At 43.3% G+C, this 26,101-nt stretch overlaps 1 protein-coding gene across 3 annotated transcripts in view; it reads left to right on the top strand.

Moving 5' to 3' along the window:
* Positions 1-25,102, top strand: part of Ttc39b (tetratricopeptide repeat domain 39B) — a 115,968-nt gene extending 90,866 nt beyond the window's left edge. For 2 of the 3 annotated variants that reach the window (XM_075947029.1, XM_075947030.1), the window contains 10 exons: positions 111-219; positions 983-1,050; positions 1,131-1,190; positions 3,023-3,184; positions 4,485-4,576; positions 8,650-8,776; positions 11,476-11,584; positions 14,743-14,857; positions 16,861-16,977; positions 20,203-25,102. In XM_075947029.1, the coding sequence (XP_075803144.1) occupies positions 111-219; positions 983-1,050; positions 1,131-1,190; positions 3,023-3,184; positions 4,485-4,576; positions 8,650-8,776; positions 11,476-11,584; positions 14,743-14,857; positions 16,861-16,977; positions 20,203-20,299 (1,056 nt within the window). In that variant the 3' untranslated portion in view covers positions 20,300-25,102. The remainder of the gene's footprint in view (positions 1-110; positions 220-982; positions 1,051-1,130; positions 1,191-3,022; positions 3,185-4,484; positions 4,577-8,649; positions 8,777-11,475; positions 11,585-14,742; positions 14,858-16,860; positions 16,978-20,202) is intronic. The other variant, XM_075947028.1, reaches the window with a different exon arrangement.
* The last annotated feature ends 999 nt before the right edge of the window (positions 25,103-26,101 follow it).

The following is a 26,101-nucleotide window of genomic DNA, read 5'->3' as shown; positions in this document are numbered from 1 at the left end:
AGAAAACACCAAAGTTCACAGAGGGCAGGACATACGAATGACATGTGAAAATTTATAAACGTGCTTTTTCAGTTGGATTTTTTTTTCTGTGATGCAATTATTCTCCGCAGGACCTGGGCCTTCTGCAGCTGCGGGAAGGTGCGTTGGGAAGCAGCATGCGGTCCCCGCTCTGCTGCCTTACCATCCTGGCTTTCCATACCTACATCTCCCTTATTCTTGGTAAGAGCTACTAGGCTCCAGCTGTTTACCTATGGCTTTTTTGAGTTGGAAGATAGATTTGTCATAGTCATCTTTGGCAGAGACACTTGACTGGTTGTTCTCACTGAACATTTTTTAAAGTTACTTATATTTATGTATGTATTTAATTTATGTGTGTGAGTGTTTTGTCTGCATGTATGCCTGTGCACCGTGTGCATGCTTAGTGCCCACAGTGGCCAGAAGAGGGCATTGGATCCCCTGGTACTGGAGTGACAGTCTACTCTCAAATAAGATTTATGTAGTAGGCTGCTAAATTTCACCACCTTCATGTTAGACTTTCAATATTTTTATAAATTTAAATTTAGAGGTAAAGTAAGTCGATATTGTCTTGAAAAGTAGAAATGCCAGTGGGGATCTGAAGTAGCCATCTCAATTCTTTTTTTTTTTGTTTTTGTTTTTTCGAGACAGGGCTTCTCTGTGGCTTTGGAGCCTGTCCTGGAACTAGCTCTGTAGACCAGGCTGGTCTCGAACTCACAGAGATCCGCCTGCCTCTGCCTCCCGAGTGCTGGGATTAAAAGCGTGCGCCACCACCGCCTGGCAGCCATCTCCATTCTTAAGAATTTGTCTTCCCTCGAGCTCTTTAGATCATGTGCTTCTCAGATGTAAACAAAGACAAAATAATCCCCTTCTGTGTCTGTATTCGCTGTGTATGGTGACGTTTGAGAGTTGGTTGTAAATGTGTACCACGTCTGTGAGCACTGAGCCGTGTCTGTTCCATTTCCAGGTACAGGAGAAGTGAACGTGGTGGAAGCAGAGAGTCTCCTGGCGCCCTTCCTTCAGCAGTTCCCCAATGTATGCTCAGTGTTCCGGTGTCTGTCAGCAGCCGTCCAGCCGCCGCGGTCTGCTCAAGTGTGTTTCTCCTTTCTCTGCAGGGCTCACTCATACTGTTCTACCACGCCCGGATCGAGCTGCTGAAAGGCAATGCTGAGAAGGTAGCTATTCCAGCAAAGGTTGTCTGGGGCACTGTCTGTGTCCAGCACACACTCACTCAACATAAGTAAATCTGTCTATGTGGACTAGAATAAAAAAAAAGAAATAGGTAATATAATTCTGAAAAGCCACGCTTTTACTTTGTACACATATGTTGCCATATTTAGTAATTTATCTCAATTCATGTTTATGCATAAAGTATGTGAAATAGTTTATTGTAGAATGTATAAAATATTTTTTAAAGAATGTATAAAATAACACATAGGCAATCTAAGAGGTCTCAGAAAGCTTTGAGAATTATCGGTTTCTGCAAAGGTTTTGGAACCTATCTTTTGCCCACCATGCAACTGCACTGGTTCCTCCTCAGAGGCACTAGTTGGTTAATTCCCTTGATGTACAAGAGAAGAAGGTGTGTGTATCTGTGTATCCTTCTACACAAATGAGAGCAAACATTGTTTCTATTCATATTAAACCCTAGATCTTCCTCCAGGTCAGTGTATTTAAGTCTCCTGTTTATTTTAATGGCTCTACTTCCTTTTATGAGATGGATATTTATATTTACTAACGTGGCTACTTGTGAAAATCCAAACGTCCTGTAGCGCCCAGACCACTACAAGACGGTATGCGAGCCAGGACTTAAGCTGGAGACTTAAAAAGACACTCACACAGACAGAGAGAGAGAGAGACAGACATGGGCCATCCTTGATACAAGAATGCCAAGTTTATTGTGCTCAGGGGCAGCCTGCAGACTCCTCAGGCCCAGAACAGCTGCTAGGGACTGATCACTAAGCCACTGTTATGTGCATTTCTGTGCACAGGTCCATCGGGATAGGATTCTGGGGCACGTGCTGCTTGCATTCTTGCCATGCAGGCAAATCGCCTCTCTTACCGAAGAGTCTTCAACCTCTGTAAAGAAATGAGAAACAGACTGGAGAGATACCTCAGTGGTTAAGAGCACTTGCTCTTCTCACAGGCTCAGTCCCCAGCACCCCCATCAGGTGGCTCACAGCTGCCTATAACTCCAATTCCAAGGGATCTGACACCCTCTTCTGGCCTCTGTAGAACCAGGCATGCATGTGGTGCAATACGTGTGTGCTGCGGGTACTCACAAATACACATAAAAATTAATAAATCTTCAAACATGAGAATCTATATTTTTAGTACTCTTTGTCAACTCTGGAAATCTCTGTCCTTTAATTTTTTTTGCCCAGATGATGAGCATAAAAAAGGAATTGAATTTCTGACTTAATTTCATTCTTAACTATTGTTATTTGTTGTGCTTGTCAAATCTAGGGTCTTGTGAATGTATGCTGGCCAAGTGCTTTGCCACTAAGCTATGCCTAGCCCAAAGTTTCAAATTCGATTAACTAGTTTGTGAATTTGATATATATTTATTGATGGTTTATTCTTTTCTCCGATTTGCCTGGTTACATTTTTACCAATTTTTCTGATAAAATCGGCTGATTTGTGGGCAGCAATACCTTCTTTGCCTACCCAGTGTTTGCAATTTTTTTTTTAAAGTGTGTTTTGATCAGTGAGGTTCTTACACTGTTGTGGTCTGTGTTTTATGAAAGAATTTTGGCATTTCTCTCTCATTGGAAAGGGCTTTTCTATTTCTGTGTTATAAAGTACAAGGTCCCCTCACAAAGTGAAGTTACACGGCAGAATCTAACTGTATCATTGCACGTAAGGAAGAGAACGTAATGTCATATTGCGTGGCTTACTGAGTGATGCTTTTGTTCTCTCTGTACAAAGTGTTTTATGTATTTTTCCATTAGGTTATTATCTCCTTGTCTAATATCTGGATGATCAGCTTTATGCAATTGACTTATAGGCTCAAGAAACGTTTCGAAAATGCATTTCAGTTCAAGAAGAGTGGAGACAGTTTCACCATCTCTGTTACTGGGAATTAATGTGGATTTACATATACCAGCAGAATTGGATGCAGGCGTATCATTATTCAGACCTACTCTGCAAAGAGAGTAAATGGTCCAAGGTAAAGTCCTACTGCTGTCTGCCTTTTCTGCTGCTGCTTGGCTACGGTGTTTGTCGTTTAAGATCGATTTTTCAAGACACTGATGTGGACACTTTGCTCAGTTTAGAGACCTGCAGGAGGAGGGGGTGGCGGTGATTAGCTAGTACAGAATCGAGGTGCTGTCCTCAGCACTCCAGGCGTAAAAAGTCCCCCAAAGTGCTGTCCAACAGAGGCGTTTTACTGCCAGGATAAACGGCATCTGGGTTTACAATCTCCCATATCAGTATTGTGATCTTGGTGATCTCTGTAGACTCCCAGTGCCCTGACCAGGTTTTTGGTGATAATTAAAGTTAGCTCTGAGCCATTTTTGAGAAGTTGAGAGGAAGAGATGACGATTTTTGTTTGTTCTGCCCACTTTCCTACCCATGATGGCACGTTCCTGTCATAGGAAAATGACCTCTGAAAACTTACTGTCATCTGGAACAAACATTTTTTTAATAGTTAGTGGTATTTTTAAATCAGTTTTGAAAACTGTGCAGATGTATTTGAGCACCTGGTTTCCCCCCCACTTTTTTTGAGACATAATTTCCCTTTGTAGCCAAGGCTAGCCTGGAGCTCACTGTGAACCCCAGGTTGACCTTAAACTTGTGGCAGCCTCCTGCCTAAGCTTCCCAAGTGCTGGGATGATAGACATGCCATTGGGCCCAGCTTCATCAGAGTGCTTCAGCGCTTCAGTCTGAGCAGAGAGCTAAAGCCTCTGTCTGTTTCATTTTTAAAATTAAATATTTCATTTATACAGCGTACTTTTATCACGTTCCCTTCCCTAACTCCTCCCAGATCCTCTCTACCTACCCAACTTATGTTCTCTCCCTTTCTTTAAAAAAAAAAAAACCTTAAATTACAAAAATGAAAATCATACCACCCACAAAGAGTAAATAAACCAAAAGTCTCAGAACAAACCAAAAATCACACACACACACACAAAATAAAACGAACAAAAACCAAAAACATGGAGTTCGTTTTATGTTGGCCAGCTCCTCCTCGCATGGAGCTGCGTCCTGCTCTGGGAGTTTAGTCAGTGTACCCAGTGACACTCCATTGTGGAAGCCGGGTTCCCCTTTCCCAGTAGCGTCAACTGCAAATAGCTTCTGGTTAGACATTGGAGCCCCATATCCACTCACCCCTCTTAGTGCTGGGACTGTTGAAACAGACAGCTCACCCGACACCTTTAAATATGACATGTGGGAGGGTTCTAGGTCACTTCTGTGTGCAAGCTAAAATCTCATGTTCTCTAGTGAGCCCTTGTCTTTGTTTCCTCAAGGCAACATATGTGTTCTTGAAAGCTGCCATTCTGAGCATGCTTCCGGAGGAGGAGGTGGCAGTGACCAATGAGAACGTGGTGGCTCTGTTCAGGTGAGCACAACGCTGTTTCTGTCACAGGGACCCTGCGGGGTTAGACACATCTGACTTCTTCCCTTCACACTCTACTCCCCTAGCTTCTAATTTCTCTACTCACCGATGTGGACGCACTTAGAGGAATACACTTAGCTGAGAGCCAGCCTGTCATTCTTTAGCATGATTTTCAGATGTGTTTGCATGTCTGGGAATCATGGAAACATGCCTTGTACTTGTTTTTTAGAGCTAGAGTTTAGTTATCAGGCATTTGTTCCTGCTCTTTCACACTAAGGTTCTCTTCCTCCTCATTTGATTCTTTCAGTGATGTAACCGGATATTTTCTTGAATCCTTTCCCTTGTTTATGCACTCATAAAATTATGCATAACAAAGAGACCCCACAAACACAGTCTCTTCCAGGAACATGGGGTCTCTGTCTATCCTAGTTTCATTCCCATGTGCTTAGATGGGGGGGCAGTGTGTCTGTGTGCATCATGTGTAGGAGTGTGTGTGCATACCCAGACATTTGCAGAGGACAGAGGATGCCGTTAGGAGTTCCAGTCCACTCCCTTCTTCTCTCCAAGGTCTCACTGAATCTGGAGCCAGGCTCTTGGCCAGCAAATCCTGGGGCCCCTATGTCTCCTGTCTCTAGGGAACCAACCTGGGTTCCGAGGATTTGAGCTCAGTTCTTCATGCTTGCACTGCCAATATTTGTACTAAATCATCTCCCAGTCCAAATTTCTTAGACTTTTGAAAATAGTAAATCCTAAAATGATTATTTACAAAATTAGCTATGTTTGGTTAGCTATCTCAAATATGCATAAGTGGATGGTTGTCTTCTGAGATACATTATGTTATAGATCTGTGCAATATCTGCAGAGATAAACAGGAAATGTACCAATTTACATGGTTCCTGTAATTGGAGGTTTCTTTCCTGCCCGCCAGTTTTCGAATAACCACTCTGAGGCTTAATATTACTTATAAATGCTTGGCCAATGACCCAGACTTATTACTAGCTAGCTCTTACATTTAAATTAGCCCATTTCTATTAATCTATATATTGCCATTTGCATTACCTCGTTATTTACATAGCTTGCTTCCTTGTCAGCTGACTGGCATCTCTCTCTTCTCCACTCTTCTTTTCCCTGTATTCAGTTTGGCTTTCCCACCTTGCTATGTTCTTCCTGGCTATAGGCCAAATCAGCTTTATCAACCAATGGGGGAAAAACATATTCACAGCATACAAAAAGACCATCCTACAGCATTTCCCCCTTTCTGTCTAATTGAAAAGGAAGGTTTTAACTTTAACATAGTAAAATTGTATACAACAAAAACAAGTATTAAGTAAGAATCACAGTTACAATATTTAGTCTGTTTGTATTGGCAAAATTAAAGAAAATACTCTATTATCTATTCTATCTTTGTAAGTCTAAAGTTTCATATCTAATTTATCTTTTATTATAACTAAGGAAAACAGTTATAACTGTCTAGTCTTCAACTCCATCAAAGACCCCGGAAGGATATAATATTACCTGAGTAAACAGGAAGTGCATTGCAAGCAACTTCCAAAATTCTAGAAGTAACAGAGATATCTGACTGCCTGGACAGTCACCCAAAGGTTTTTGCTACATTGGGGCATCCATTTTCAACCTACAGGCCCATAGCATTTAGCAGGCTTTTCAATGAAGCAGGAAGTTTGAAAGGCTGCCTTATCTATGTTGGCAGCTCGTCAGTCACTTTCCTGTCCAGCAGAATGCCTGGCAGTTTCTTCTGTGAAGCAGGAACTCTGAAGTGGTGGTCATTTTCCTGTGGGTCCTGCATGTCCAGTTTATACAACATATTATCAAGCAGTCCAGGAAAGAGTAACTTCTTGCCCAAATGGCTAGTATTGCCACATTGAAAGAAAACTCCATAAAGAACATTTTTGAGGCCCATCATACCCCTAAAATAATTGGTGCTGCCAGGATCAGATGTGTCTGTCGATAAAAGTCTAAGTTTTTAAGACATATGAATGCCATATTCCATAGGTCTTTGAAGTGTTTGAAGATTACCTATCTGAACTATTTCTCTGTATTACCTTGAAAATCTAACATAACTATAAATTTGACAGATATGGGGTCACTATTAGCCTGTATTTCTTTATTAGCCAAAATAGCTTTTAAGGACTAAAACTTCATATTGTATAATTAAACAAGTTTTATAGGTATGAGCTGTATAGGTAATACCTTAAGCAAAAATAGAAAACGTATGTGCAGCATAAGGACAGTAACCTTATATTTGTATCAATATATAAAAATACCTTAAACAGAAGTAGAAACAGATATACAGTATAACAAAAATAACCTTAAATTTGTAATAATATACAAAAATAATTTAAACAAGAATAGAAACATACATACTTTGTAACAAAATTAGCTTTAAATTTATTTTATTATACCTTCCTATATTCCCATAAATATAACAAATGTCCATAACCCACCAAATAACCAAAGACCATCCATACACCCAACTCTGGGGAATGTGGACATCAGTGTCTCCAAACTGCTTCCTGCTGTCTGTGAACAAAGTATCGTTAGGGTTCCTGAGAAAATTTGAGATAATGGCTAAGTCCTGAGAAGATTGGTTATAATCTTTGTTGAGAGATTTCACCTGACAAGGTCAGGTGGTCTTGATCACAGCTGGTCCATCTTAATCTGTAATGTATCCATAGCCTCTCGTTTCCTGTGGAAACAAAACAACTTCTCCAAAGCAATGCATCTTTTAAGTTCCATTTTACAAATATATTTTTGACTTTCGTTTTAAAACCAAGGCGTTTATAAAATATTTATGTCGGTTTTTTTATTAGTCGCTCTTTGAATCACATGTCTCTCAACAGCTATCTCTTGACCATCAGCTATCAAAGAGTTCAAAATCAACACAGTAACACATAGGCTCCAGACTCCCTGTGGATTTCCCATATTTATATGGCTTTTTCTTTTATATTATTTTTACTGTCTCTTTAAAGATTTTTATTTTGTTTTTTAAAACAATTGTATTTATTTCTACAACTACTTATATCCATTTTCTTTCTTAAGCCTACACACATTGTAAAACACACTGGAACCTGTTTAAAGGTTTTTCCATCTGGACTGCTTTTACTGTGGATCTTTTAGACTTTTTTGTCTCTATGAGCAAACGCTAAATCCACCACGCAACTGTTGCCCAGCTTTCAGGAATCTGCCACGCTGTGCTCAAGCCTGCATGTTGTGGCATCTCTGTATTGTCGCCCTCGTGAGAGACATAACTAGGAAGCTGTTTTTAGCTCCATTGCTGTGTGTTTAGAAGCCCCATTTTAAGCTTTTTCAGGCCTTATGGAAATTTGAGAGCTTCACGTTGGTACATCTTTATGTAATCGGAGGTTTCTCTCTCACCCTCCAGTTCCCAAATATTACTTATATATACTGAGGCTTAATATTACTTATAAGTGCTTGGCTGATGGCTCAGTCTTATTGCTCACTAGCTCTTACATTTAAATTAATCCATTTCTATTAGTTTATATATTGCCACATGGCCATGGTGTTACCTCATTTATTATCCTGTCTTGCTTCCTCAGCAGCTGGTCTCTCTCTCTCTCTCTCTCTCTCTCTCTCTCTCTCTCTCTCTCTCTCTCTCTCTCTCTCCACCCTTTTTCCTGTACTCAGTCTGACTTTCCCGCCAGCTATATTATCCCTGGCTTTAGGCCAAATCAGCTTTACTTATCAACCAATGATAACAAGACAAATACAGCACACAGAAAGACCATCCCATAGCCTCTTCCCTTCTCTTTTCTGCGTATTTATGGAAATAGACAATTTTACACCTAGATTAGCCTGGACTGTGTTTGACACCTGTAGGACGCCAGCTAAGATGACTGGAAGGAAATATGTGAGTTACTGGCTCTCTTGGAATTGTGTATCCCATATTACCTGAATGTGTGTCCTCATGGAGATTGCTGGTCCCAACCTTAGGACTGCCGGTTCATGGGGAACGCCCGGTAATGTGCGTTTGGAACAGGTTCCCGGCTGCTACTGGCCTATGATGTGTGCTCATTGCCCTCTGCGTGGTCTCTCCACAGACAGGTAGATGGTTTGAAGCAGAGGATCGCGGGGAAATCTCTCCCGACAGAGAAGTTCGCTGTGAGGAAGGCTCGCCGGTACTCACCCTCCGCAGGAGCCCCGGGGAAGCTCGTCTTACCTGCCCTGGTATCTGCTTCTATGCACTGTCTCCATGCTAGAGATAAAGTCACTATTGAGAGCATCAAGGAATGTACTTAGCTTTGGATGGGAAGCTTATAGAACTATTGTGTATTTTTCTATTCATACATAGTAAGTAATTTTAAAACATTGAAAATTTTACCTGTTGCCTTTTGACCAGTTCATATGTCCTAGACATTGTGATAAAGGCAAATCCAAAAAAGTCACGTCATTTGACTTTCATCATAATGATAAGAATGGTCTTAGTTCCATGTTTCAGATGAGGACGTTCAGGCCTAAAGGGAGAACACGGCTTCACTGAAGTGAAACTGAATTACAAAACAAACCACAAATTCAGTTTTATATTTTCTAATAGATATGTAAAAGGGTAAAAGAAAGCCTTTAGAGAATAATTTTCCAAGAATATAGTTTGTTTGATCTGGAGTTTGTTTATTCTGGGCATGATGACTCATACCTGTAATCTTAGCACTTGGGCGGCCAAGGCCAGAGAGTTGCTGCAGATTTGAGGCCAGCTTGGGCTGCACAGGGAATGCCTGACCACCCTGGACTACCTGTGAAGCAAAGCTTTGCCATTGTGATGTGGGATTGTAAACAAGGAAGACTCGTGGCTGTGGTGTGCCACGCCCTTTTGCGGTACAGCCTTTGGTAGGCGTGGCTCTCCCACCAGAGAGGAACCCCTTCGGGCTAGTGGACTAGCGTGTTCTTCTGCAGGGGGCCCTGGGCAGCTGGCTGCTCCAGTGTTGCTGGAGTTCACCCTCCTCATCACCCCTCTGTTTTGGCAAAGCCTCTGTGAAAACACCATTGACTTGAATATTTTAAACAAAGCCTTCTTTCGAGAGTGTGGCTATGCTGCTCTGCCTGACTCTCAGCCTGGGCCCAGGAAGTTTTCAGTGCACCCCGGTGTCACAGTCCTCCCCCCCCCCCCCGGGCTGGTTCCGTGAGACCTCTGTCCCTTGGATTATTTAATCATTCTCCTTTGAAAGTTATGTGCCGTTTTCCAGTGTTTTACTGTCATAGGCATCGCTGCAATGAACATGATTGACATGCACATGTCATTCTCTGGGAATGTTTTCAAAGACCTGGGATTCTTAGCTGAAGGCTGTGTGTTAATGTTTGGGTAGAGGAGATAACATTAACTTTCTACCCCCGCACTGTATCAATTCAAACGGCTGATACTACATCCTTTTAACTTGCATTTCTATATTAACATTTTTCAGTGTCTTCCTCTGCTTATTCATTTTTAGTTTTTTTCTCCATTGTTCGTATCATTTTTGTTTCATTGGGTGATTTTTGTTTTGTTGCTGACTCTCAGAAGTTCTTTGTCTATTTTAAGAGGAATAAGAATACAGCCCCTGACAGGGGTCAGATAGGAGCTAGCCTGCAGCTGGTAGCACTCAGACCGGGTGTTTCCCACAGAACCCTGTGATTAGACCGACAGGATGAGGTAGGAATATGATGGGCCTATAATTGTGTCTTGAGCACAGACAATAACAAGATCACTGTGCTAAACACAGAGACCGCAAACCCCTCTCCCGGTTGGTGCCTATTGTTGCCTTGATTAGCTTTAGTCCTGTTCCACATTCATTGCTATCAAGTGGTTTGCACTGGGAGATTCTATGTCAAAGAATTTTCCAGAAACTTTACTTGACCATCATCTCTCTTTGTCTACCTTAGTACTTAGACCCTGGTGTGTATGAGGCTCTGTCATGCTTTGAATCACTGATGGTTGGTGGGTATACAATGACAAAGAATTCACTAGAATCGTTCATACCGAGGGATGTTGCCACAGCCTGTTTTTCATAAAAATCTCAAACCAAGCTTGCTTCTCCCTTGGATAAATACTACACTCATAAAGAAATTTAAATCATCAGTTTAAAAATGTCATTCCTGAATTGTGCCCCTAGCTTCCAGTGCCATAAAGCAAGCCTGTGACACCATCATTTGATGCCTCATTTCCATGACGGCTCTGGCTCAGAAGATTCTCAAATAGTATCTGTTGTATTTTAAAATTCATGCTCATTGTATACCCTTCAAAATATGAACGGCACTATCTGGACATTAGAAAAATATTTTCAAGCAAAAACACATTTGCTTTTGATCCAAAAAAAAATTCTCATCTGTTAGCCCATTAAATATAATCTGCAATGAGAAGCCATTAGTTTACATTTCAGGAGCTGTCATTCAGCCATATGGCCTTTAAACAAACGTGTTTTCTGCATATTGGATCGCATTACTGGGCCGACACATGTTTTTAATGATATAAAAGAACCTGAGCCCAGTAAAATAAATATTCCAATGATCATTTCTAGTGATATGCTTGGAAACACTTTATGTAAACAATTAGCAGACATTTTAAAATATTTCCCTTTACTTAAAAGTAACAACCAAAGTTTACATTAAACAAAATTGTTTATAGTGTCAGTTTAAAATATTATTTTACTTCTGTATCTCTGTTCCATCCAAAGGATTGTACGCTAGTAGATACTTAGTGTGTTTGTTGAGTGAATGAGTATCAGGTATATGCTTGCTTACCTCAGAGCGTGGAAGACAAAAGGCATATATATAATAAACCAGGGGAACTTATGTCACTGAATTCCAGATGAAGGAAAGTTAGAACAAGATCGCGACTGTCATGCTGAAGTCCTTAGCAGACACCTCACATGTGGTTTTCCATCCTTCCTCCTTAGGAAATGATGTACGTCTGGAATGGCTTTTCAATAGTAGCCAAAAGGAAGGACCTTTCTGAAAACCTCTTGGTGACTGTGGAGAAGGCTGAGGCGGCTCTGCAAACTCAGAGTAAGTGTGCAAGGTCTTTTGTCTTGGCTCTGATGCCTCTCTGGTCTCACCCTGGGACATATCTGCCCATGTCGTTCTGTGTGCATCTCAAGAGCAAAGCTGGAGCTTCTGCTGTCTGGGTGCTTCTCATCAAGATGGAGTGAGGATGGCACCTCCTGATGCACCAAAGAATGGGTGTCTGTCACAAGAGACCATGTAGGATGTGATTCCACTTTTATGGCATAGCCATTGTGGGCCAGTTTAAAGTTTCTGTTTTTAAGGACCTGCTTTTCTTTTTCTGCTGCTATAACAGAATATCATAGGCCGGGTGATGGATGGAGGAAAACCAGTGTGTTTTCCACAGGTCTGGAGCCTAGGGGCTGTCGGATCCAGGTGCTACAGCTGATGAGGACCTTCTTGCTGCCTTGTCGCATGGCAGACTGAGGCACACAGCACGCATTGCCACCCTCTTGAAGTTCTTACCTCTCAACACTGGCGTGGTGACAGTTAGGTCTCAGTATGCTGTAACGCCACTGTCCTGTGTTTTGAGTGGTTCATCATGTTATGTTCAGACACCCAATACAGTCTGTGCCCTCTTTTGGACTCCATGGATACCATGCACAGACATATATGCAAGCAAAACACTCATGCATAAAACAAAATTAAATAGTAGCCGACAGTCCTGTCCTCTGTTTCTCCTCCGGGCGAAATAATTGGTTTATTGTCAGGGTCACCTCTATTTCAATACACGTTAGGGTTATCATGGTTTTGAGGGGGACATTATCTTCCCTGCCCTCAAACTTCTGACTCTCGGTTAATTAAACTTCCATTCTTCAGAGTGAGTGTGGGGATCTTGATTGGAAAATTGAGTGACGTTCCAAGCCTGAGGTTGTGGGGCTTCTACCCCTGCCCATTATTAGATACCATACCAGATATGGTTCTGGTTTTCTATCTGTCAGTTGCGGTTAAAGGGCAGAGGGTAGCAGGCACTATTGGCCTGTTGTAGGGCCTGACTGTGGTACGTAAAGGTTGTTGTCCACACAAAGGGTACAGCTAGATGCCAGAGCACGTGGTGACATGCTTAGCGGCGGCACGTGGCGGTAAGTTTTGTACTGTTTTCCTTGGGATTCTAACCAAATTCATCATGTAGCCAGAAGTCGGCAGCAGACCCACTGTGTCTGTCATTGCGATTAATCTGTGTGGTGACTTTAATAGCAAACAGAGTCAGCTACATAAAGGAAGGTGTGACGGCCTGACCACTTCTCCCGTTTCGGCCAGGTCCCATGTTTCCCTCTCGGTGCCGCAGTGGGTTTCTGTGATGCCCAGTGTGGATATTTTTGTAGTTTTCAGATGTCTGTCTTTTGTAGCCTGCCCGCATTTAGGACATCAGCAGCCTTGCTGTGCCACCTGTGAGCATGGGCATTGTTCCTGTGATTTAAACAAACAAACAAAAACGTCTCAAACCCTATTTCTCTGTGTGTGTGTGAGAGAGAGAGAGAGGAGAGTTTGTGGGCACTGGTACTGTCCTCCCACCATGTGGGTCCTTGGGATCGAACTCAGGCCATCAGACTTAGAGTCTTCACCCACAGGACATCTCAGCAGCCTTATCTCCAGTTCAGCCCTTCTTCTTGTGTACGAGTGCAGGTCATGACAAGGAGTGATCATGTGATAATGTGCTATGGTCAGGGGAACTGGGCTTTGCTTCTGAGTTTGTGGAAGAGGTGGCATATGAAGCCCTGTTACATTGCTAACTTAAGAGCTCCACAGAGTGCCCTACTGGGTTTTTAGTAGTCATTGTCTGTACTACCTCCAACATTATTCATTGAGCAAGCAGAAGTTGTCAGAACATTAGAAAACTGCTTCTCAGAATTCAATAGAATCCACAGAAATGAGACGGAAAGGTAGTGGCCAGTGTGGACCCGGCTTTGGGCTTGGGTCTGACTCCCTGATAGAAGCGTGGATTACGAGTGGGAGGATGTAAGGTAAGGGGTTCCACGTTCATAATAGGAAAGGTCAGAGGTGTTGGTATCTGTGGTTTTCCGAGTGTGTGGCCCATGACATATGAGCACTTGACAGTTCAAGGTGAATCTCATGGGTTGAACACTTAGAAGTGAAGTGAGCCCCTTCCAGTTGGGTGAGGAGCACTGTTGCTTCCCATAGGTGAGGGTTTACCAACTGAAACACCAGCATGTGTCACCGACGGGGTCTGAGACTCGAACCCAAAGCGTGCGGCTGCAGTATGGAGACTCCCAGGATCCAGTCCTCTTCCCCCTAACCGCCCCTCCACACTGCTGTCACAGGCAGAAACGTGTAAATTAGCAGTCTGTCTTAGAATGACTTCTTTGCCTGTCACTTGCAAAAGAAGAAAGCAGAAAAATCTTCACGAACAGAACACGTGGCGTGGCTACCTTTGACAGATAGCCATGACACCATGTGGCTCACTCAGCTTGACACATCTTCAGACTGTGCTGGAGAAGACAGGGACCTGGATAGGAAAAGGAAACCCTTGACATTTTCCCAGAGCATGGCCGTTTGTGGCGACTTTAGGTGCCTTTCCTGTATTTCAGAATCATTTTGTGGCATAATCCTCCCCCGAAAGAACATAACCTGGGAGAATTGCTAGGTTGTAAACATAATGATCTGGAAGAGAGGTTTCTGCTTCCTGCATTTTGAACGGGTGGGAGGCCATCTGCTTCTCCATATGGAGGTGCTACCCTCTCCTGCGCGGACGCCAGCGCAGTTAGAAGCCAAAACAACAGGAGGAGACAGCCTGCTTCCTCCTCCTTTACCTCTGAGAGAATTAATGAGGCTCATTCTTTATTTAGAGATCAGATTTCCTGTTGTAGCTAAGGGCACAGAATTTACTATGACCACCTGAAAATCTGCCTGTGCAGTCTCCCTAGATGAATGACGTAGAATGTGTAAGCTCAGTGTTCTTCTGAACAAGCGTTTCCATTGTTTTATGTAGTAGGTTAGTAAGCTTATTATTAAACGGTTCCCCCTAAAGCCCAACATCAGTTAGTTTTCTTCTCAATTAGGATTTCTGGCAAGTATTTTTGTGCTGGCAAGGCAGCTCAGGGTGTTCGCCTCATATAGACGAGGCACTAGCTAGTGTTCATCCCAGGCACCACAGAAAACAATGAACTCTTCCCCCTGTTGTTTCATCTTGTTGTTTTAAGACTCTGCTGACTCTGTGGATGATGAGTGCTTGGTGAAATTACTGAAGGGATGCTGCCTCAAGAACTTAGAGCGACCCTTGCAAGCTGAGTTGTGTTTCAACCACATTGTGGAAAGGTAAGAGCCAGCCTGGGTTCAAGTTGTGGCTTCAGGGGTCTCGGAGGCAAAGTGATGTGCCAAGCTATGGCATGGAATATGGCTTTATGTATTTCCACTCACTGTTTAAAGATAACCCATTTCTTTATATACACTGATCTTTCTTTCTAACAATGATAGTGCTGACCTGATGAGAGTCGGAGCAAGGCTGAATGCTTGGGGGTGAACTGGGAACCCCTGTTTTCTCCGAAGACTGTGACTATGAAACTCTTCACTTTGCACAGCGTGGGCCCAGCAACTGTGGTCCCTACAGAAAGAAGTGGAAGCTGCATCTAAAGTCAGATCTCCTGATTTTTGTTTGTTTGTTTTTCCGAGACAGGGTTTCTCTGTAGCTTTGGAGCCTGTCCTGGAACTAGCTCTTGTAGACCAAGCTGGCCTCGAACTCACAGAACTCCCTCTGCCTCTGCCTCTCAAGTGCTGGGATTAAAGGCGTGCGCCACCACTGCCCAGTCAGATCTCCTGATTTTTAAACATTGGCTCTGTGTTTTTGAGAACAGCGCACACCGTGAAGCTGGAGGCCACACAGTGTCCTCCCTCATGACAGCATTTGTGAGAATGTAGGACATATTTTCTAGTCCCCAAATAAGGTCGTATACTATATTTGGTGAGCACTAGGAAACTAGATACGCAGTTCTAGTTTACTGGCGACAACAGTGACCGTGTGTGCTGCCTGCTTTGTTTCATTGCCTCTCACAGGGAGGCATTTGCTCCTGTGCTTTCCAGGGTTTGGATTGTGAAATCCCCTTCAGTGGGGTTAAGTTGTGGAAGAGTTTTCCTATACCACTTATTTTGGCTTCTACCAAAGCCAACATCGTGTTAATATCATGTGTAGCAGTGTTTGGACCTCCTGAGCAGTGTAAAACTGAATTGCAGATTTCTGTGAGGACTGGCCTATGTGTTGTTAATTTCCAAAGAGATGTGTTTTGTTTTTTCTTCATGTCAAAATTGCTGGCAAAAGGAGGCCATCGTCTCTGTCTTGTCCCTTGCCAGTGAGTGGGTTTCTTCTAATCTGCTTTCTCCAGAGGACAGATTCAACATTCCAAGCTTAAGGTGTTCCGCTCCAGCCATTGCTTTCTGTGGGTCTAGGGCCTCATCTCCTGCCTGGCCATTGAGACTCAAAGTCTCAGGTCTCTCTGCAGACCCCAGGGCAGGGTCAGCACTAGTCTTCCGGTCTTGCTCTTACTTCTCCTTGGCATCTGAGAGTAGTTTGGGCTATAGCCTGGCAAACTGAGCTATAGATTATTGTCCTTATGTTTAATTTATTTTAAACTTTACTTAAAAAGTTACAAATAAAAATAAATGTTACACACTAACGTTAACCTGGCACAAACACTATACAGATCAGTGAACAGAGTAGCCATTCAGAATGGTAGCTGTGGGGTTTTGCATTGGATTTTCTGCTTTAATCGTCAATATATTTTTATGTACTTATCCACCACCAAAAATGAAAAATCCATTGCAGTTAGAACTAGAGCAACAATTTGCTCTAGATTTAAAAGACTGTTTGTTACTCAGTCTTTTTCCTGAATTTCTAGTTTTCAAAATGATGCTGAAACGGAACCGCCAGCCGTGTAGTCATTGACGTTTTGAAGAATTCTAAGCCTTAAGTATGAAGGAAATTGATGCCTTGTGAAACACAAAACTAAGGAGACTTCCTTATTACTAACTTTAGAGCCACATGCTCGCAAAGCTGATCTCGTCTTCTCGAGGGTCATCTCGAAGGTCTGTGTGTATTGATCTGCCTGAGAGGTGGTGCTGCACCGTGCTAGCTGTATGTTAAGGAACTAACGATTTAGTATGGAAGCATACTTCATTCCCTAGGGTGTTCAGTGCCATAGCTGTGACCGCAGCCTTCCTCTGTGATAGTCTCAGTATTGTCTGGGAATTCAAGAAGAATGATACATGTTTCGAATGGTACTTTTGTGTTCTGTTAAGACTTACTTGATTCTCATTTGCTTCTTTAGCGAGAAACTACTGAAGTACGACCACTATCTGGTGCCGTTCACTCTGTTTGAGCTGGCGTGTTTGTATAAAAGCCAAGGGGACATTGACAAGGCCATAAAGACCCTAGAAACTGCAAGGTGGGTATTGACGGTAACTTGTCCTGGTGACGTGGAGGGGGGGGACATCGTGCCAGTGCAGCAGCCCTGAGTGCCATTGTGCTCCATAAAGCTAGTGAGCCGATGCAAGTTAGCATGAGTACTTTTGCTAATGTGGTTTGTTTGTTTGGAACATGGGTTTTCACTGTAGTTGTGCTGTTTGGAGCCGCTCGGTCCATCACTCTGGCTACCTAGAGATGTTATGTGTGCACCTAGCTGGCCAGCTTCGGCTTATGCTCTTCCACTGCAAATGGCCTTAGAGTGAGTATTGATTTTAGAGCGTGAGGTGCCCATTGACTGCACTTAACATATTGTAAGTACCCGCAGTGTAGAAGATAAGTGGGCACAGGATGTGGCTGCAGTTTGCTGAGCAGGTGGGTGGACAGTGATGCTTTTTCCCGACTGGCAAGCACTCAGAGCAGTGAGTTTTTGCGCAGAGATAATACCTCTCAGGGCTCTCATACTTGGAGGTGGCTGTCATGTGTCAGATGTCCACATGGAGAGGGTGAGCTGGCGATGAGATGTGCAGGTGTGTTCAGTGCTAAAGTCAGGACCACATGGATACAAACCAGAGTCCCCAGCCCAGAGAGCGTGCTGGTCAAAGCTGTCATTCCTGAGGTCGTTAGAGCGCAGGGTAGGTGACAGAGGTCTTGACCAGTGCCTGGAAAAAGGGCCGGGATAAGAGTAAGAGGGTAGTAAGTTGTTGCTGTTTCATTTTCTACATGCCAAGGTTTACTCAAGGTTGTGCAACACAAGGCACAGAGTCAAGACCTGAGTTCTATTCTCAGAACCTAAAGAACCAAGCAGGGGAAAGAACCAAGTCCATAGAGTTGTCCTCTGACCTCCTCACAGGTTCTGCGGCGTGCCTTCCCCACCAGTACAGCATGTCCACATCCAGTAATAATGGTGGAATCTCGGAATTCCTAGAGCTAGTTAGCAGCTAAGAAGCATTCAAATATGAAAGCCAAAAAACTTGAAAATATTGAGCATGGTTGCTAATGAGGGCAGCAGCCAAGATGTTGAGCAACATAACAGAGAGCGGCCATGCGTGACCTTGACAGGGAGACGAGGAGAGGAGTGGAGTCAGCGGCTCTGCTATTGTAAGATTAGGGATGTTTGCCATGAACAGAGTGCAGTAGGAGGAAGAAGCCTTTAGGGGCAGGGCGCCCCCAAGTTTGTCCTAAGAGAAATGAGCACTGTAGGAAGAAGCCACTTTAAAAGGTAACTTGTTGAACCTGAGGACAGTTAATGCTTCAGCTGTGGTGTTTGTGCGTCCCTGGAGGAAGCTATGGGGTCACCCTGCCCTGTGCACCCCTAGAGGAAGCTATGGGGTCACTCTACCCTGTGCACCCCCAGAGGAAGCTATGGGGTCACTGCCCTGTGCACCTCCAGAGGAAGCTATGGGGACCGCACTGTGCACCCCCAGAGGAAGCTATGGGGACTCTGCACTGTGCACCCCCAGAGGAAGCTATGGGGACACGGCACTGTACACCCCCAGAGGAAGCTATGGGGACACAGCACTGTGCACCCCCAGAGGAAGCTATGGGGACACGGCACTGTGCACCCCCAGAGGAAGCTATGGGGACACGGCACTGTGCACCCCCAGAGGAAGCTATGGGGACACGGCACTGTGCACCCCCAGAGGAAGCTATGGGGTCACTCTGCCCTGTGCATCCCCAGAGGAAGCTATGGGGACTCTGCCCTGTGCACCCCCAGAGAAAGCTATGGGGACTCTGCCCTGTGCATACTGATACTTCAGGCATTCCCAGTTGGCACATAGTCAGCACTACTTTGTGTAAATGGAGCAGCAGGTGACACAGAAAGACATTTCTTCACCACTGAAAAGCACACAAAGCCACCACGGACCCAGACAGTACCTGTAGGGCAAATATAAACACTTCACCGTGATCTCAGGACCATCTCTGTCTGCAGTTTTTCTCCACAGCATGGGCTTTTCAAAGCGGCCAGAAATCGAGAGAATACTCAGTTGTTCTTAGGTAAATCTTAGTAAGAGGTTATTCTGTGAACAATACATCATACTAACACTCATCAAAGTTAAGAGGAAAGTGTGTTTTTAAAAAAGATAGGAACACTACTTCAAAGGAGGCATCAGCTGCCTTGTCTGCCAAGGCAGGGCTTGAGATCAGGAGGCCTAAATTGAAGCCAGTTCCTACCAATTTTAGCAACATGAATGAGTTAAATCATTGCTGTGAAGAGATCACGACCACAGAAACTCTTATAGAGGAAAACATTTGATTAGGGCCGGCTTATAGTTCAGAGATTTAGACCATTATTGTCATGGTGGGAAGCGTGGTGGCACACAGGTGGACCTGGTCCTGGAGAAGAAGCTTGAGGGTTCTACATCGGAGTCTGCCAGCAGCAGGAAGAGAGACACTGGACCTGGCTTGAGCATTTTGAAACCTCAAAGGCTACCCACCGTGACACACTTCCTCCACCAAGGCCACACCTCCTATTAGTGCTATTCCCTATGAGCCTATGGGGTCATTTTCATTTAAACCATTATAGTCAGGTTTTCAAGTAATTTTTGGATTTTGTTTGCCCTGCTTTTCTTTTCCATGGTTCTGGGGATTGACCCCAGATGCTCCGTGTCCCAGGCAGTTTCTCTAGTGCTGTGTTCCACCCCGGCCTTCTGACTTCTCTTCACCCCTTCTTGTGGCCCCTTCTGGCACTGTCCTAATTTGAGTCATTAGTGACAAAACCACTGGTAACTTGCATGAGAATTGGAAGAAATGGTTTAGGGGTCACAGGGCAGCCCTGCTGTCTTTGTTAGAGTAGCTTCATGTGGATTCTGAAGTACTTTTCTTCTGTTGAATAATGGATTGTTTATGACCATTGTGTTACATGAACCTACCTCAACATTTTTCTCTAAAAATAGAAATTGAACCACTCAGCAATACTTAACAAAATATGCCATGATCTCATGACCGTGTTATAGTAGTGGTTTGTAGTTAGGATATTGCACCTCAAAAGTATGACCTTTTAAATCACCACCGGGGAAGCTTCTAGAAACCCAAAATGCAGACTCGCCCGTCCCACAGAAAGAGTCTGCTTTTAGACTCAGCTCTGCTGATACGCTTGTTGAAGTTAGAAAGTAAACAGGAGACCAGAGGGCAGAAGAGGAGGGTGGTGGTGCCCTGCTAGCCAGAGAAATGCTGACTGGATCATTTTATTCTTCCTTGTCTTCAGAAACAACTACAAAGATTACTCCTTGGAGTCCAGACTACACTTCAGGATTCAAGCAGCCCTTCATCTCTGGAAAAAACCATCCTCTTCCTCAGACTGATCAGAATGCACAGGATGGAATCCCCCCAGTTAACATGGACTCTTGCTGTGGAGATCAGTCCCAGTTAAGGTGGAAGCGAGATCCTTCGAATAAGAAAGGAAATTCTATTGTCAGGCGCTTCCTGTCACCCGAGTGGCTTCCTGTTCCCCTATGGAATGGCAATCAATATTGTATAGAGATTCTTATACTCTGCCTTTAAAAAGAATTTCACGTTAGATTTCAATTGAGGGGTGAAGTCTTTTAAAAGACTGACAGGTACAATAAAGTCTAGTTAGATTATTTATTTTTTTAATGCAAAAATTAATATTGTTCAAGTAGCAAATGGCTTTATAGGCTGAGCCATTTTTAGATTGGCTTGTCCTTTAAACTTCAGAGATATTTTATTGCTTAGTATTTAAATCTCAGAGTGGGAATAAATATCGCATCTAAAATAATATAACAATGAGCTTCTGAAGGTTCTGGAAGAGAGAAGCAGAGGGCCCGAGGGGTGAAGTCTTCCTAGACTGAAGGACCTGCATCTCTTTAGGATGATGCAGCCATGAATTCTCGGGTTTCCGCTCTCAGTGATTGAAATGGTGGCATTTTTCAGAAACCATTCTGTCTTTGAATGTACTCATATCTGATCGAACAATAGCATTCAATCATATAGACACATCTCCCATGTATCTACAGGAAGAAAACGCGGTATTTTAGGACCCCCCCCCCAACCTTAGTGCTAAAGCCTGAGATATAGACTCTGACTACTTTTCTTACAGGGAGGAAAAAAAATCCCTGTTGCTTTAAATGATATGTAAAATATCAGTCATTTTTACACTTAGGATGTGGCTGGCCCAGCACTGACGGCTTTTTTCTTTCTTTCTTTCTTTCTTAAACATCTGGGCTGGGTTTTGGTTCTCTGAGTAGAATATAGAACCAGAGCATGGGGCTGGAAGAGCCAGGCTCTGCTACTGGTGAGCAGAGAGCAGTTGGATTTTCTGGAGTCCCCACACCTGCCAATTACTGTATCTTCCTCTCTTGTGAAATAGAAAAAGAACAGGTGACTTCAACGTTCTCTCTGAGTTTTATAACCATGAGTCTGTGTATTAGGTACTTCCAGCACTCTTTAGCATTCAATCCACATTCTCCCCATTTAGAATGTTTTATAGTATTTTTTTCAATGCCACTCCCTTTCCTTCCAATCCAATGCCTATAGTAGTTACAGCTAAGGGCCAGATCCCATCCAGTGAGGAGAAGCAGTTCACGAGTCCATGAGTCAGGGTTTTGTTCCGTTTTTTTGTCTATATGGTAGTTGACTCCACATTCCCCAGGTGACACCCCGAGTTTGTAGTTAGGAGTCTCTCCCTGTTGATGAATAGTTAGCAACGAAAAACAAATAACTTGGCCTTTCTAGGACTTGGACTTCCCAGTGGGAATGACAAGGTAGACGCAGTGCTCTGAGGCCTCAGTGAGGTGGTGCATTTGGTAGCTTTCTGTACACTGGGGAGGCTATCGACACAGGAGTGAGTCTGACCGTTAGGGCTTTGTGCATGGATTACAGTGTCTGTATGAAAGTATCTCTGAGTCTGTGGTCTGTGCCGTAAGATGAAGTGAACATGGGCAGTCAGAAGCCTCTCGGTTTATGCAGTTACCACTGAGAGCAGTCCAGATCATGGAGTGGCTCCTGCTCTCCCCTCCTGCAGTTCCCATGCTCAGCATTGGTGCTGTGTTACATAAGGTACCATTTTTTGACCAACATTGAGGAAGCATTTCTTGAAGAAGGTGATTAATAACACTTCTTCAACATGGGGGCAGATAACATTATGTCACATTAATATGAATTATACAACCAGCTACAGATAGAAGGGAAAATAAATTGTCATGATACTATAGAAATATATTCTATAATTATATATATATAAGACTTTGAAGAAAAGTTTATAAATTCTTTAGGAGAACATTGATAACATTATTTTAAAAACATATATTATTAAAGAATATATCTGGGAGTAGTGGCACATTCCTTTAATCCCAGCACCTGGGAAGCAGGGGCAGGTGGATCTCTAAGTTTGAGGCCAGCCTGGTCTGCATAGTGAGTTCCAGGCCAGCCATAACTACATAGTGAAACCATGTCTCCAAAAAGAAACAAACAAAAAGAATATATATCCATATTTTGTGAGAAACTGTCAGAGCTCATGGTCTGTAACAATAAATTCCCATTCTGGTATAAAATGAAAAACAATGAAGCTAAAAACAGCTATTGTAGGCTGGTGAGATGGGTCAGCAGTTAGAATCCTTCCTGCTTCTCCCGGGACCAGAGCCTGTTTTTCACTACCATGTCAGACAGTTCTCACCTGCTGGAACTCCAGAAGAGCTGACAGGCACCCAGACAAACATGGCATATGCTCACACAGAAGAAGTACACATGTGTACATAAGTAGATAATCTTTTTTAAAATGACTGCTTTTACATTATCAAACAAATTTATCTGTGCCATTTTTTTTGATTTGTGGGGTTTTTACTTGTATTCCTCATATTCTCTTTGCCAGTTAGCCGTGTGGATCATCTATCTAGTGAGCTTATAAATACTGTAATAGACATTTATCTGTTTCCTGTCATGTTCAAGACATTGTACAGGCACCGTTTTCTTAGGATGTTTGTAAGGGTCATCTTCTACAACCTGTTTCGTGATTTAGGATGTTTGCCTAAGAGACACCATTTTATCTGTCATCTTTGTGAGGCACTGGTAGTGGCTTGGGACTCTGGTATGTCTAAGGACAGTTTGTATAGCCACTGGCAAAATTGCTTCTGTTTATTTTTAAGTAGCGAGGCAGTGTTCTGATTGGTGCTTTGCCTTGGCGAGTAGGAAAGCCTGGAAGGTTAACACCACCAACTCCTGTGTATATTTGAATGCTTGCTCTTCCTGCATGTAGAATTACAGAGCACACAGTTTTGTGGCTTTCTGTATGTTCTGAGGACTGGAGGTAGGAGCTACAGGGAGATAAACTCCACATTCCTCTGTGGGAAGGACAATGTGCGGTCATTAGAGCAATGCAGCAGGCTAGCCAGCTTCTTAGAAAGGGGTGAGTTAGCAGCCCTGGGTGACTGTCGTCCCTCCCTGGCCTAAGGGCCTGGGTTAATTGAATTGAAGGTCAAGTCATTCTACAATTTTTTGATTTGGTATGGAAGGGTGAAAAGCGAGTGCCTCCTCTTCAAGTAGAAGTGCCCGCTCTTTCTCTAGTCATTTCATTGTGATGGGCACTAGCAGCCACTGCTGTCAAAGCTCACGTGATTCTGTCTCCCATCTATCCCGTGAGGTTTAGTGATCTTGTGAGTAGAGCCCTGCTCCCTGGACAGCAAGAGTGATTTAAGAACAGTCTGTATGACCGAGTGGAAAAATCAATTCTTGTCAATTCCCTAGACATTTCATTTTTCCTGTGTCCTTTTCCCCCCCTTTGTTGAATTCCCTCGGTTTCTGAATCACCAGTTCTGGTGTGGTTAGTTGTAATTAGTGAAGCCTCTGATGACTGAAATCCTACGCGCTTGTGATCCATCGGGTCTGGATCTTAGCAAATCATTTTGTCCTTTTCGGCCATTGAACATACTGCGTCTGCTGTCCTTCTCAGTCAGCTGTGGCTGCCCGGCTCCTGAAATGGCCCTGGGCAGTGGCACCTTTCTTCTTGCCTGCAGCAGTTCTCAGAGGCTCCAGGGTTCTTGCCCCCTGGCACTCTGGCATTTGCTTGCTGTCCGCAGTGACTGCCCATTCCTCATCCATTGCACCACCTTGTCAGCTGTCTCTCAGTAGTTACTCTTTCTGTTTAAGTGCCCTGAAACTTTGATTCTCCCATGTATTTGGCGTATGAACATTGGTCTCACCCCTGTGAACTCTTTGTGTGCTCGTCTATAAGTCCCTGTTTTTAAGATTACTTGGGTAGTCTAATTTTGTAAACTGTCTCTGCATGTTGCAATTGTTAGGTCGCTTTCGTGAATATGATAATTTCTGAAAAATTTAATGAACACTTTGTGATACGTTTACATCACCAACATGCTAACGTTGACCCTCTTAGCTATTTCAATATGCTACTTACAGATTGTTTGACACAATTGATACACTTAAGGGATAATATGGAAGATGATTTATCTAAATTTAAATATTTTATGCCTTCCAGTTGCCTATTGTGAGTAATTTAAGCTCTTTAAGGATCTCTGTATTAGATACAGTGATAGATCTAATGTGTCACTAGATTGGTCTATACATAAGTAATATAAAACAACCCATATTGGCTAATCTTTCATGCCCTTTCAGGAGTGGAGTTGTTTCTCCCACCATCCAGTTATTTACATATTTTACATGTGTATTAGATTGCTAGAAGCCTGCCTCCCAGTTAGTATTTTGGTCTATTGTACGTTTGCTGTTAGCTTTTATTATTTTAGAATGTTGAACTTGAAATGTAAAGGGCCCATCAGACTCTATCAAGGAAGATGGTCTTGCTGTTGAACAGTTCCATCTGATCTGGACAGACCTTCATATGCGAGGACAAACTTAAGTCCGTTCCAGTCCATTTATAAAACTTGATCACTTCAGAAGGAAGTGATAGGAGAGCTATTCCGTGTACTGAGACGGCTGAGCAGGTTCTCAGCCTGAACCACGTAGAGGATATATATAGACTGAACACTAGAGAAGACTAAGCCCCACCCCCGCCTGTTTGCAGTATACAGTGAGTGACATGTGTTCATCACAGATAGTCATATTGCAACAGGACTGTGCAAAAACTTAAAGCAGATGCTTCACTGTATTTAAATAATAAAGAATTCTGTACATGCCTACAGGTTGAATTTTATTTTATTTTTGCGGTGCTAGAAATGAAACCCCGAGGGCTGGTGTTTGCTTTGTAAGTGTTCTACAACTGAGCCACATCCTCGGCCCCAGGTTGAATATTGAATAGGAAAAATCAAGGTACAATAGTAGCAAACTTACTGACAATAAACACATAGGACACTTTGTCAACCGAGCACTTCCTAGAAGTGTGTAATTTAAAGGCTGAACACGGGACATGTGCATATTATATCAGGTGCATTTGTTTTATTGCTCCTTAGCTTTTTCTTCAGGGCTTTGAAGAAAATAAAAAGAAGTTGTTTTCAGCGGAACACAACTGATAATGAGGGTCTCTGAAAGAATATTGCTTACATTTACTTTGGAAGGAGTTGTATTCTTCTGAGTTTGAAGGTGTGGCACTTTCTGCTTGAGGAATTACACAGGCCTCTAGCTTCAGTCTTACTCTGAATAGGGCAGACTGCCCAGGTTGCAGTTTGGGAGCTAGCAAATGAGTATAAATGAGTTTTCACAAATTTCCTTTTCTCCTGAAATGTTCCCCCTACCACCACCACCACCACCACCACCACCACCACCACCACCACCACCACCACCACCACCACCACCGTAGACTAAATGCTTTCTGTATGGCTCTCCTCTTGCCTACTCCTATCCTAGGGCATAAATCATGCACATTGGCGCACGGCTAAGGAAACACTGGACCACTGAGCACCCAGCCCAAGTAGTTTCCAGGAAAAAGGAGGTTGTGGTAAACATCTTAAATCTCGGGCTTTTGGTTGTGTTCAATGATGTAAGAAAACATAGCACTGTTTGGGTCCAAGATTTACAGAGAGGCACACGTGTGCCACAGATGTGTGCTGTGCACTAAGGCACATAACTGTTAACCGTGTGCCACACCCAGCCACCATGTCATGGGAATTCTAGAGCCGAGTGTTTTTCATCACTTTTCCTTTTGCTGACTGTTGGTATTTGAACACCTGAACGGATATTAG

This window comes from Microtus pennsylvanicus, chromosome 13, assembly GCF_037038515.1.
Source record: "Microtus pennsylvanicus isolate mMicPen1 chromosome 13, mMicPen1.hap1, whole genome shotgun sequence".
Classification (NCBI taxonomy): domain Eukaryota; kingdom Metazoa; phylum Chordata; class Mammalia; order Rodentia; family Cricetidae; genus Microtus; species Microtus pennsylvanicus.
This window is presented reverse-complemented; position numbering and strand designations above follow the sequence as displayed.